General features: G+C 35.5%; 1 protein-coding gene across 1 annotated transcript; it reads right to left on the bottom strand.

The window, feature by feature from the left end:
* Nucleotides 1-2,658: 2,658 nt before the first annotated feature.
* On the bottom strand, nt 2,659-12,877 carry mylk2 (myosin light chain kinase 2). Its single transcript, XM_073822562.1, has 15 exons — nt 12,616-12,877; nt 12,238-12,323; nt 11,159-11,231; nt 9,781-10,534; nt 8,461-8,654; nt 7,912-8,020; nt 6,624-6,717; nt 6,236-6,345; nt 6,011-6,152; nt 5,783-5,853; nt 5,426-5,554; nt 4,972-5,043; nt 4,724-4,804; nt 2,857-2,989; nt 2,659-2,739 (listed from the first exon to the last, which is right to left on the bottom strand). The coding sequence occupies exons 1-15, from the start codon at nt 12,875-12,877 to the stop codon at nt 2,659-2,661; spliced, it is 2,391 nt and encodes a 796-aa protein (XP_073678663.1).
* Between the last annotated feature and the right edge of the window lie 1,644 nt (nt 12,878-14,521).

The raw sequence follows: 14,521 nt of genomic DNA, 5'->3' as shown, positions 1-14,521 counted from the left end.
AAATAATCACATGACCAGTTGTAAATATAAGTTATACATAAAATACATATTGTTAATCTAATGTAGGCCAACATTATCTGGAAGAGTGTATCAGTAAACAAACTTAGTGTTTTCACACCAATAGGTGTCAGCATTAAGTCTAAAACCACTGAGACAAAAAATAAAAATGTCTCAAAATAAAAGTTCATATTTGACATAGTTCACATTTTGATTTGACATCATATGACTGTGACATCATACATATAACCCTAACCAGTCCATATCAGTAATAAAAGTGTAGTTACGGTGTTGTGTCGTTTGTTATACTAACTACAGATATGAGATCATTTTATTGCTGTCTTGTAAATATCATTTGACATATTGAAGACACAGGAAAGATTAGAAATCTTTTAGTTTCATCTTTCCACCCAGTGTGACATTGCTTTATTGCAACATTGTCATGGCCTGATTAAATAATTTTAATAGACCACAGGAATTAATACAATTTACCACAATCATTTAAAGGAGGCCAACTCTATCCAGAAGCTTGTGCAGTCATGAAAAGGGAATTCTGGATTAAATTTCATGAGAGCCATTCTAGAAATGTACATAATGTAATAAACATAAAAGACTTTTGGATTGAATAAGCAGTAGACCCATTTTTCTCACTAAGGCTCTGCTTAATTTAAGCAAAGTGATAGTATGACGGTCATGTGGTTGACGACATCAGCAATGATGCAATTTTAATTCCAGGGAAATTCCACTATGGTCTGCACAAGATCCATTTAGTAACTTTTTTCCTGTTTTTAAATGCAAAAGGGAAGGAAATTATTCATTTTATAAGTTTAAGTCTCCCCCACTGTGACTGTGTTGATGTGAATGATGAATGATTCATTAAAAATCATTGAATCAAAGATCATACATACCAAATTCATTTTGTTGTTTGAAGTTGCATATAAAATCTAAGGATGCATGTGTAATTTGAGTGGGCATGACACTGTTTATTTAACCTATAACATTAATTTATTTAGACTGTATTTATTCAGAAGTACAAAAAGGAGAGCACTATATCAGGTTTCATAAGTCAAAGATTGACATGAATGCATTTTCCAAAACAGGTTTTTCTGCATTACATTACTGTGGTGACAGTAAGTAACACACATATATTTCGAACATCCTGGTTTTACTTCCTGTATGGTCTAACACTCACCTCACACAATATGACAAAACTGGCCTTCGTCTACTATACACCATTCAAATTATGCATAGTCAACTGCAAACCATACCAAATTTAAGAGTAATAGCTGCGAGCAGCAAATAAGAGGCCAAGCACAGCAGAGGCAAAATGAGGAGCTAAGCATGGCATGGAGCATTAGACTCACTGCAACAATGAGTAATTAAAGTCATTTTAGAATGATTTTAAGCAAAATGACTTAAAAATAAATACAACTTCTAGTAAAATGATTTAATGGGTTATCACTTTTGACCAACAGGTGGTGCCGTTGAGACGATGGCACAAAGTTTGGTGTCAATAAATCAAAGCTTTGCAGAAATACAGCAAAGGTAATCTGCCATCATGGCTTAAATTTATACAAAATCAGTTTTGTCTATCAACACGAAATCCTTAACTTTTTATCAGCACAGTTTGAAGACAATCTGACTCTTTTTTGGGGGGAAATTGGATGAACGGTCTAGGACAATTTCGAAAAAGTAGGTTTTCAACATAAATCAAAATGGCGGACAGGAAGTTCGGCCGACTATGGCTAAATTGGTATCTATGTTCTCGGCATGACCAAAGTTTAATTTTAGGCTAATGCAATCAAAAATTATTCGCATTTATGCTAATTTCATTATTAATGGTTAATTAATAGTTTACTACTTTTTAACTAATAGGTGACAGTGTGATGGCGTGGTCAGTGTGAGGTGACACATACAAAGTTGGTGTTAATATGTCACAGCTTTGCAGAGTTAAATGATAACTTTTTCGGATATCAACCCGAATTTCTTTTGCCACAGTGGTCTGAAGATGACCAGAGTCAAATTTGGTGGAAATCAGACCAACAGTCTAGGAGGAGTTTGAAAAAGTAGGCTTTCAACATAATTCACTTTGGCGGACAGAAAGTTCGGCTGACTATGGCAAAATTTGAGACTTTAATTACAATTAGTCAATCATATCAATTGTATTAGCATTTTTTTAAAATGTCTTTGTAATTTTTGGCCACAAGGTGACCGAGCATGGTGCCAAAGAAACATACCAGTTCCGTACAGATACTTTTCTGTAAAATTTTTCATAAAATATAGCATTTTATGACAAAATTGAGAATGGCTGACACCCAAAATGGCTGATATGGAAAAATTGGGTATGCTTCAACTCGACATGCTACACCAAATATAAAAAGACCAGAAAAACATTTTGGCAAAGACAAAAGTGATTAATTAACGAATCCTTGAAAAACACCATAGTTAAACAATACAATGCCAAAAGGAAATACAAAAGAAATGTAATTTGTCCATCAGTTTTATTGCATGTTACAGATGCATTTGAATAATTATATTGGCAGCAAGTGAGTATTCAGATACGGAAAGTGGGTGGCAATGCAGCACACAATACAAAGACATATTCTGCATATTATAAAAGCACACATAGTGAGCACAGTCAGCAGGATGACTCTGACACTCTCAGATTCCAAGCGTGGTTAGGGAACCTGAACTTCCGATCTTCTTAAACCTATTGGCTGCAGCAATGGCTATGTAGTTTTTCTGTACAAAGGAGACAGGTGGAAGGGGATGAAGGAGAAATGAAGAGAGAAAAAAAGCATTTAGTATCTTAAAACAGTGTTAAGGAAGTGGTAAATCATTGTGGCCTTAGTGTTTCACCTTCCACAATCGTCTGGCCATATACTTCTTTAGGAGAACCTGTGATTTGAGCACAATGTTGCTGCTCTTGGCTTTCTCAGTGATGTTGTTGAGCCATGGGTGTTTGAGACACTGTGTGGCACTTAGACGACCACTGCAAAAAAAAAAAAAAAAAAACCTTGGAATATACAAAAAGTTGTATGAACTTTGCATCTTTTTTGGAGCTTGACAGCCACTAGTCATGGTATGCTTTCACTGTATGGAAACATATATGCTCCATGGAACACACTTATTAGATTAGTTCACTTCCAGAATAAAAATTTCTGATAATTTACTCAGCCCTATGTTATTCAAGATGTTCAGCTTCAAAGGGCTCTATACGATCCCAGCCGAGTCTTATCTAGCGAAACGATCTAATGCATTATGTAATCACGCATGCGTGACTTATGTGGAAGTACCAACCCAGTGTTTACAAAGCAATTGTGCAAAGAAAGTCAAATGCCCTTTACACAAAAAGGTAGAGTTTTTCACCTTACCCTACCTTTTTGAACCGAAGTACACAGACGAAGAACCATGCATGACTTTTTCGATGTGATTACATAATGCATGCCCATCGCAGAGCTAGTGCAAGACAAGCATTTGTGGTTAAAAAGTATATACATTTTCTTTTCTTTTAGAAAATGACTGATCGTTTCATTACATAAGACCCTTATTCCTCGGCTGGGATCGTGTAGAGCCATTTGAAGGTGGACTGAAACTGCAATTTGGACCTTCATCCTGTTGGCCACCACTGAAGTCCACTATATGGAGAAAATTCCTTGAATGTTTTCCTCAAAAACCTTAATTTCTTTTCAACTGAAGAAAGACATGAACATATTGGATGACATGGGGTGAGTAAATTATCCGGAAATTTTTTATTCTGAAAAAGAACTAATTCTTTAACACACTTACAGGAATAGATCACCCAAAAAATACAATTTTTATGAGAATGTACTCATCCTCAGTCCATCTAAGATGTAGATGAGTTTGTTTCTTCATCAGAACATTTGGAAAAATGTAACATTACATTACTTGCTTACAAATGGATCACTGTGGATTATTGTGATGTTTTTATCGACTGTTTCGACTCCCATTCTGACAGCACCCATTCACTGCAGATGATCCATAGTTGAGCAAGTTCTAAATGTATTCAAATCTGTTCTAATGAAGAAAGAAACTCATTTACATCTTGGATGGCCTAAGGACCCAATTTAAACAAATAGAGTGCAATACTGGCGGCACTGAACCGAATAAAACTCGCATATTTTGCTGATTATTGCAATTATTGTCATGTTTTGGGCTGTACTAATTGGTCGGACCAGGAAAAACATTTGGAGTACTAAAGCCAAAAGTTATAACAAAGAGAAGAGTGCAAAATACTGTCTGAGGAACAAAAGGTGTTTGTGGTTGTTTGTGTTTGTTCTTATCATTTCTGCTCAGGTAGGTGAAATATTTACTTATGTCTTAATTAATACTGCTTGTATGTATCTTTACCAACTATTAACTTAGTTTGTCAAAATATTGCGCCCTTTCCTGCTTACTAAGTCCTTCTCTAATATGATTTGGCAGCTTCCACATGGTTTTTCCGTGGTTTAGACAGTATAAATTAGCAGAACAACGTATTCAGTAGTACATTAACTGTGCAATCCATGCTGTTGTTTACATCCAAGTATCACCAATATGGCCGCATATCTGAGTTAATGACCAAATTGTGACGTAAAGGCACTATTTTCATTTTTGGATGAACGTTTCTTACATTTTTGGAGCAGCAAAAGCATGCATTTTTAGATAAATTATCTTAAGATAAACTTAGTAATAGTCTTTTGAACGTAAGTCTTTTCTATTTTACCTTCTTTCTCTGATCAGCAGGTTGGAGACAAAGTCCCGAGCCTCAGCAGACACATGCTCGAAAGCATCCTCATCAAAGTACCTACAACACATCCAACAGGGGGCATTGTTTTACAACAGATTTCACTTTTAAAACAATATTGTTTTAGAGCTGTTTGTAGACTTTATGATTTCTAAACAGCGATTTCAGTGCTTGTTTATAATTAGCTCATGTTCTGTTGTGTATAGAATCAATATAATAGTGCCTACCAGTTGCCCATAAGCACATTGTTGAGGGTCTGGCTGTCGTCATCGCCCAGAAAAGGAGAGAGGCCACTTAAGCTAGAACAACAGAAATCGAATGTGATTAATTATTTCTCCAGTTCAACTGTTCATCTAACATGAAGCCAACAAGGTTTCACAAGCTTCTTTTTCTGTTTTGGAGGCAACCCAGAATACTCCATAACACTGGTATTGCTTTAATTAGACTAAGCAGTTGACTGAGCGATCCTGGATGCTGTTTTACTGCCTTGTTTGACGTTTTTGGATTCACTCCCAGTACCCTTACCAGACGTCACAACTGTCACTATTTTTATAAATCCTTCATAAAAATAATTGAATTTGCAATCAAGGCTTGCTTATGTTTAAATTCAAATACAGACATTTCTTCAAATGATTATGTCAATGTGAATTATATGTTCTGCCATGTGTTGATGTGATTTACAGCATGTATGTGACGACTCCCAAAGTCCACATATCTGTAGGGAACGAGACAAAATCGAAGTTCACCACCTCCGGAGCTAAAAATTCAGGCGTTCCAAATGAAACCTTGAGCTTCTCTCTTGGTTTATATCTGAGGAGGGACAAGGAGAAAAGTCACTTGAACCATAAAAATAAGCCTTGGCTCTAATATTTGAACTTTTAGAGGATTAACACATTCAGAAATACACAGTGGTCACTGGAAAAGTATGTTAGTCAAATGTCATGCCAGAAAAAAAACGACTGCTGACAACACTAATCTTGATTTGAGAGCATAAACATGCATGGTCAAGTACAACACAATAGTAGTGTTAAGTCCCACCTCCTTGCTAGTCCAAAGTCAATAATTTTCACCTGATGGCTAGAGTGATTAACAAGTAGAATGTTCTCCGGCTGAAAAAAAAGTGATAAACTGTTACACATTTCCCTCTGACATTTCAGATTCCATAACGGCTTACTCTATAATCTCAGTGAATCCCTTGAGAAAAGAACAAACCCACTAACCTAAATCTGACTCAACAAAGTGACTTCTTTTCGCTTCATGTGTTACCTTGAGGTCCAGGTGAAGTACATACATCTGATGCATGTATTGGACACCCTCACAGATCTGTTTCACAAACACCATGGCATCCACCTCAGTCAGTGGACAGCTCTCATCCACAATTCTCTCAAACAACTCGCCTCCCTCCACGCTGAACAAAACAATTGTCATTTCATTTGCTGTTACATTTCAGCCAATTGTGTTTTATTGCTTAATGAGGATCTCACTACTCACAACTCCAGGATCAGCACAACTTGATTCTTGAGCTCAAAGGCTTCATAAAGTTGAAGGACATTAGGGTGACTGAGCTGGTTCATGACCTGGATCTCATTTAGAGCCATGTCCTGCAAAACAACAGGAGCAACCTTGAGAAATAATGATTCATGATCATAATTCCATGCATTTTGTGAGTGCTTTTGTTCATGTGACACTGAAGACTGGAGTAATGGCTGTTAAAAATGTATCTTTGCCATCACAGGAATACATTTTAAACACAATACAAACAAATTGTGGTAGCAGAGCAATACTAGTACGTATGTTATAGCACTTCTATTTAAAGTGCAAATGCTTTAAGTTATATTTGTGAAGCATTATAGCATGCACACAGATCTGGTCTACTTACCCTTTCTCTGGCATTTCTTGTGTTGATGATTTTAGCAGCAAGCCTCATCCCTGTCTTAGTCTCTGTACATTTGTGCACTTTTCCAAAGCGACCACTGGATACAGATATTTACGAAAAAATACAAAATGCATATGACTTTTTTTATTTAGTTCTGACCTGAATAAGATTTTTCACATAAAAGACTTTCACATATAGTACACAAGAGGAAAAAATAGTTGAATTTATAAAAATGAACCCGTTCAAAAGTTTACATACACTTGATTCTTAATACTGTGTTGTTCATGAGTCCTTTGTTGTCCGGCTGTTCTCCAGAAAAATCCTTTAGGTCCCACAAATTCTTTGGTTTTTCAGCATTTTTGTGTATTTGAACCCTTTCCAACAATGACTGTAGGATTTTGAGATCCATCTTTTCACACTGAGGACAACTGAGGGACTCATATGCAACTATTACAGGTTTAAAAGCTCACTGGCGCTTCACAAATAAACATGATGCATTAAGTGACAAGGGTTGTAAACTTTTTTAATTTAAAGATCAGGGTAAATTTCACTTATTTTGTCTTCTGGGAAACATGTTAGTATCTTCTGTAGTTTCTGAAGGGCAGTACTAAATAATAAAAAAAGAAGATATTTAGGCAAAACGAGAAAAATGTACACATCTTCATTTTGTTCAAAAGTTTACACCCCTGGCTCTGAATGCATTGTGTTTCCTACTGGAGCATCAGTGAGCGATTGAACCTTATGTAATAGTTGTATATGAGTCCCTCAGTTGTCCTTAGTGTGAGAAGATGAATCTCAAAATCATACAGTCATTGTTGGAAAAGGGTTCAAATAAGCAAGAATGCAGAAATACCACAGAATTTGTGGGACCTGAAGGATTTTTCTGAAGAACAGCAGGCAGTTTAACTGTTCAAGACAAACAAGGGACTCATGAACAACTATCACTACACAAATGAACATAGCTGTGGATCATTCAGGTAACAACACACAGTATTAAGAATCAAGTGTATGTAAACTTTTGAACAGGGTCATTTTTATGTAAATGTAATTGTCTTTTATGTGAAAAATCTCATTCAGGTCAGTACTAAATAAAAAATAACATGCATTTTGTATTATCCCTCTTATTTTGGTAAAATAATTAACATTTGCAGATTCTGCAAGGTGCATGTAAACGTTTGACTTCAACTGGTGATAAAAAAAATGTCAAAGGTGCTAAATAAATCATTGCAACTGTTAAATAATTGATTTAAGTTAAATAAATGCTAACAGTTGGCAGAAATGATCATCTCACCCTCCCAGCAATTCTCTGGTGTGGATACTGAAGGTATCACTGGGTGGAGGGTTAGACTTCAGTGCAACAAACCGGTGAGGGAAAGGTGCAGGCTGAGGTGAAACATCATCTGAAAAAAGCAGAGAGGACACTTTTTACAGACAATTGTCTTTTTAGCTGTCTACTTCAGTGTAAATCTTGAGTCAGCCATCACTATGAGACGTTTATGGTTCTGATATCTGATCTATAATGCTCTTTGTGATGGGATAGAGCGAGAACAGCTGCAGGAGAGTGGATGATACAATAATGTGCCAGGGACAAAGGATTATCATATTCTAGATACTTCAGATTTCTAAGGTCAGGCTCTACTAGAGGCCTCCTGTCACCTCTTTAACCTTTAAAAACAAATTCACACAAGCACAGCTCTGTCATTCGGTGGTTATTTTATTCTCTTTCGAGTACAATTTACTGACATTGTCAATTAAACATTTCCTTCAACTTAATTTTCTTTGAAATTATTAAAAAAAAATTTGTAATTAGTTTTTAATGTTATTTATCCAGGTTACTTACCTATAACTTTAAAACAGGTTTTAGGAGGGTTATTGCTCTTTGTCTGTACTGGATTCTTGTCTGTAGCTGGAGTTATTTTAATCTGTATTCCACCTGAAATGTGGTTTGCTGCTCCGACTGCTTCAGTCATTTTCTTTGCCAGAGGTGCCGATACCGGGTGGACCAAACCTGACTTTCCACCAGTGGCCTGTAATCTGTAAAAGATGAAAAACATTGCTTTTTTAAAATCTATATATATATATACTTTTTTTTTAAATAGGTCTCTTCTGCTCACCAAGCCTGATCCATTTTGATCCAAAGTACAGCAAAAACAGTACAAATATTCAAATATTCAAACGACATTTTTTACTATTTAAAATAACTGTTTTCTATTTGAATATATTTTAAAATGTAATTTATTTCTGTGATCAAAGCTACATTTTCAGCATCATTACTCCACTCTTCAGTGTTTCATGATCCTTCAGAAATCACTCTAATATGCTAATTTGCCATTCAAGAAATCAGAATCAATATTTAAAATGGCTGAGTACATTTTTGTCAGGATTCTTTGATGGATAGAAAGATCCAAAGACCAGCATTAATCTGAAATAAAATGCTCTTGTAACATTATACACTATACCATTTAACAGCATTTTTTATTGATCAAAAGTGATGATGAAGGCATTTATTATTTTACAAAAGATTTCTATTTCAGATAAATGCTGTTCTTCTGAACTTTCTATCCATCAAAGAAACCTAAGCAAATTCTGCTCAGCTGTTTTCAACATAATAATAATAATAATAATAATAATAATAATAATAATAATAATAATAATAATAATAATAATAATAAATGTTTTTGAGCAGCAAATCAGACTATTAGAATGATTTCTGAAGGATCATGTGACTGGAGTAATGATGCTTAAAATTTAGCTTTGAAATCACAGCAATAAATTACATTTTAAAATATATTCAAATAGAAAACAGTTATTTTAGATATGGTAAAAAATATTTCAAAATTGTACTATTTTTGTTGTACTTTGGATCAGATAAATGCAGGCCTGGTAAGCAGATGAGACTTCCTTAAAAAACATTAAAAAAATATTACTGTTCAAAAACTTTTGACTGGTAGTGTATTAATGTTACAAAATTTTAGGGTAACCTTTTTTGTTTTTAAAATAAGTCACTTATGCTAAGAGAAGCTTCAGTTATTTGATCAAAAAACAGTATATTTTATCTAATTCACTGACATTTGTCACTGTCTGCTTCAATTAACTCAACCACAATGATAAATTACATTTTAGACTGGGGAACAAACAATGCATCCATTGCTTGTTTTACCTCTGTAAGGAATTAGGGCAGCTGTGCACTTGTCTGAGCGTGAAAGCTTCTTTAGTGGCTGTAGTAACATTCGGACCCATAGTTTTTGGCGGCTTGTGGCTTGGCGGTAACAATGTTGCCTCTTGTGACGCTGTCGTTTTTGTTGCAGGTGCATTTACTGATGATTTTCCAGAAATCTGCGCAGTTGCTACAGGAGGACCCAGACTTGTTTTGGGGAATGGTGTTGGATCTATAGTGACTTCTGATGTAGTCAGCTTTGGAGGATTGTTGGGTACCAATGAAGCTGTACATTGAGGCACTGCTGGAGCAACCAGTCCAGTTGTTTTTGGTACAGTATGATTTGGTAGGGTTACATTCACTACTTCAATATGCTTCTGTCCGATCGTGTTGGCCAAAACCCCAGCCGTTGTCACAGGAACAGGTGCTTTGGTGTTTGGCAGTGACACCTTCCTGACGTCTTGGGCTTCTGTCTTTGTTGGAACAATACTTGGAGTCCTCTGGGTCACCGTTGAACCAGCAATGACAGGTTTTGGGACATCATTTTGGTTTGGTGGTATGTTCTTATTTTCGACCTTATTTGTTCTCTGTGTTTGATGTTGAGATAGGTCCGATCTCGGGGTTACAGTGGATGTCCCTCTTTCGTCCTTGCTTTGCAATTTAGGTTCATGTTGAACTTTGACATCTGTTGAATCTTTTTTAGCTTGATGGTCCTCTCTTGTTGTATCATTGTTTTCATAGATTTCAAGGAAAATACCTACACAAACACACAGAATATACAATATAAGCCTTTATTACACAAGTATACGAGTTATAGCATATACAGTCAAACCAAAATTTATTCAAACATCTTCAACATTTCTCACTTTATCACAGTTTATTCACTATGGTTTAGAAAAGGGTACAAGAACTCAAGAGTTAAACTGTGTCAGAACAAAATCATCTTGATAATGTCAGATAACTTTGAGATTTGAGTATAATATGTCAGTTTATTTTGCAATCCTGACTTAAATTAACTATAGTAACTATAGTAGTTCATAAATAAACTATAGTGTCCTGCACCCTCTAGTAAAAAAAATATAAAAATGGATTATCTGGTGTCTGAATCATTTTTTGTTTGACTGTATTACATATATATATATTAAACACCAAAGTCATTGTGTTTTATTTGTATAACCTTTTATTTACGGTTTGTCATTAGGCAGGTGATTTGTGGGTCTCCCTGTCATTCTGCAGTGCATAAATAGTTAACACGCTAACAGACCCGTCATTCAGATTTATGTCCGTCAAAAACGACCATGACAGTCTCGTTGGCCCACTTCACCTTTCCAAATGACATATATATAATGTTAGTGTAACAACATAGTTTATTGTAAGTTACCTTTCTCCGAAGGCAGATCAAAAGCATGGGGCGCCATTTTACGCTCTCTGTCCAAGCGAACGTAGACTTCCTCCTGTCAATAGAGATTAATAGAGAAAAAACTGTTTACAATACATGATAATACATGATAAAGAGCCGTTCACATCAAAAACGATAACTGTAATGACAACTACGTTAGCTTCAACGCTAACGGACGATCGCGTTGTTTTTGGTATATGGTCAAGATATTTAAAATTGTATGCATTCAGATTGGCTGTCAATGTGTTTTTTTTTCATTGATCAGCTGAAAAAAATCGTTCTAAAAATGATTTCAATGATACCGTCATTACAAATGTGACCCTGGACCTTAAAACCAGTCATAAATGTATACATTATCTGAAAGCTTAATAAATAATAATAACTCCATTTGAAAATCTATCTGAGGGAGCAAAAAAAAAAAAAAAAAAAAAAATACTGAGAAAAATGATCTTTAAAGTTGTCCAAATGAAGTTGTTAGCAATGCATATTACTAATCAAAAATAATCAAAAGTCTTGATATATTTTGGGTAGAAAATTTAAAAAATATCTTCATGGAACATGATCTTCACTTAATATCCTAATGATTTTTGGCATAAAATCGACCATTTTGACCCATACAATGTATTTTTGGCTACTGCTTCAAAATTATCCATGCTACTTAAGACTGGTTTTGTGGTCCAGGGTCATCATATTACAAACCATCAACTTTTAACCAAAAACTATTAAAAAAGGTTTTCTGTAGTGTGGTTTGGGACATGTTCCATTAGGATTTAACAAGCCACCAATAGAAGGTGACCAAATACCAGTAGAAACCCTATAGGATCAATTACAGTTTCCATTAAAACCAATACAAGTCCCATTATAACCAGTAAGTAGTTGTGATGTGAACTTTTTCCTATTCTAACACATTTTTGAAACTACACTTATCGTCATTGGTGTGAACGGGCCTGAAATGTCTTTAATGCCATGTTGATTAATGCAGTGACTGTTTGCTATAGCCTTAAGAGTTAATGGAACCGTTTTTATAAGCAATTCTGGCTGTTGTCCTTGTTTCCACTGACCGCAGAAGTTCGAACAGGCAGTGATTTCCGTCTCTGTAGAGCCACTAATGGCACAGACACTCTCTCACATTGTCTGTCCTCCAGACCTTTCATATTTAAGAGACAGAAAAGACATTTATTTAGACATCAACCTAGTTCCAAACCTGTATTACTCGTTTTTTTTTTTCTTCTGTGGAACACAAGATAATTTGAAGAATGTTGGTAAACAGTTTTGGTTATCAGTTACTTTCATTGTATGGACAAATACAGTGGAAGTCAATGGAAACCAATAGAGTTTGGTTATTACATTCTTCAAAATACTTGTGTTCAGCAGCAGAGAAATTTCAGTTTAGTTGGGCAGATTAAATATCTGAACGTCATTGTATTCTGGCTCTGTACCACCTGCCAGTTCCTCCAGAGCTGTTCTCATCTCTAAGACTTTCTTTTCAAGAGAATCCAGGAGTCTGGTCTGAGCCGACAGCTGACTGGTCACCGTCTCCTGCAGCGTCCTGTGCTGAACGCAGGTCCCACACATGGGGCAGTTTCTCTCTGGGCTCAAGAGGAGCTGCTCCACTTTAAACCGTAGGTCATCAACCTTGGCCTCCAGGGTTGTGGGGCTGGATGGAGGCACAGGGCATTTCACAGAGCCCTTGACAGACATGGAATGAAGGTTGTGCTAGAGAGAGAGATGAAAAATAGAGGTATTGAAGACAAGGTCTGTTTGAGGTCAAAATTACAATTAGGCCTGTGGATTTACAGAGAATGTCATTGATGCTGCTTTCAAGTTTTTAATAGAAACCCTGCAGTAGTTGGTTTGCTGGTCTTAGCTGGTCTCCAAACATGACAAAAAGAACCCAAACCTCCCTTTAAAAATGATAATAGACCAGTAGATCCAACAAAGACCAACAAACAAGCTTATACTAGTTAAACAGGGTTTTTTGACAAAAACAATTTGCATGCAATGCTGACAAATAACATGAACTTATGATTAATACAATTGACAAATGTAATTAAGTTAATATTGTAATTAAATAAATACTTAAAAGGACTAAAATATTTTATATAAATAAATATTTTAGTCTATAAAACACAAATACAAAAGGACAATTTTATATTTAGCTATCAAATTTATAACTTATCATGCAGTATGACAAATTCACAAGTAGAAATATTCCATGTGTAACTGTTCTGTAACAAAAGACAGATGTACAAAAAGTTACAAAAAACTGTAACAATATTAGGCTAAACATAGCTTTTTAACTAACCTCTTTAGTAAATGACTGTAAGTATCATCTTAACATTTTTAGACTCGACTCCAAATAAGATCTTTCACAATAAATTCTCAATTTCACACTCACCTGTAAAGATGTTTTCCCAGGGTAAAGTGCATGCGTTTTCCTCCAAGGGTTTGAACAAACTGTTCTCTGGTGTTTTGTGGTAGCTCAGCATACCAGTCTGTGAGATTCCTCTTTTATCACTCCGTAGCCACCTCACCAGAAATAGGCAGACCACAGAAGGGGGGTTCACAAACAGTAAACTGATAATAGAGGCACGCAGAGCTGGCCCTGGGGAGGGGGCACAAAGTCTTTCCAAGACAAAAAGAGTACAGACAGCAAAGCCCAAGCTGAACAAATGTGAGACACGTACCTCTATCATTTAACCATGCACTGCTGACGGTCATGCAGCTTTAACGGAATAAAATCTCTGCCCTTTGCATATAAATTATTTATCAAAAACTGTGCATGACAAGTATTTAAAGTACATAATTAGAAAGTGCAAGAAATACGACTGTTAAGCCCTAATGGATGACACTCCATCAAATTAAGTAAAAAATATATAGTTAAAGTGAAAAATGTACACCTTGCAGAATCAGAAAGATGTTATTTTACCAAAATAAGAGGGATCGTACAAAATGCATGTAATTTAGTAATGACCTAAAGATGTTTTACATAAGACATCTTCATAGTCCACAAGAGAAAATAGTTGAAGTGGTTTATAAAAATGACCCTGTTCAAAAGTTTACATACACTTGATTCTTGAGTTAAACTGCCTGCTGCTCTTTAAAAAAAAAAAAACCTTTAGGTCTCACAAATTCTTTGGTTTTTCAGCATTTGTGTGTATATAAACCCTTTCCAATATTGACTATGATTTTGAGATCCATCTTTTCACACTGAGGACAACTGAGGTGTTGAAAACCTTTGAACAGAATGAAGGTGTGTACATTTATCTAATTTTTCCTAAATATATTTCTTTCATTTCGCATTGCCCCTCAGAAGCTACAGGTTTCTCAGAAGCAAAATAAGTT

Source organism: Garra rufa, chromosome 18, assembly GCF_049309525.1.
Source record: "Garra rufa chromosome 18, GarRuf1.0, whole genome shotgun sequence".
Classification (NCBI taxonomy): Eukaryota; Metazoa; Chordata; class Actinopteri; order Cypriniformes; family Cyprinidae; genus Garra; species Garra rufa.
This window is presented reverse-complemented; position numbering and strand designations above follow the sequence as displayed.

Excerpts from the sequence above, each read along its gene's own strand:
- mylk2 (XM_073822562.1), bottom strand. The coding sequence starts at position 12,877 with ATGTCTGTCAAGGGCTCTGTGAAATGCCCTGTGCCTCCATCCAGCCCC. Across the intron at positions 10,535-11,158 it reads TGATCTGCCTTCGGAGAAAG|GTATTTTCCTTGAAATCTAT; the intron begins GTAACTTACAAT and ends GTGTTTGTGTAG. Across the intron at positions 2,990-4,723 it reads CTGCTGATCAGAGAAAGAAG|TGGTCGTCTAAGTGCCACAC; the intron begins GTAAAATAGAAA and ends TTTTTTTTGCAG.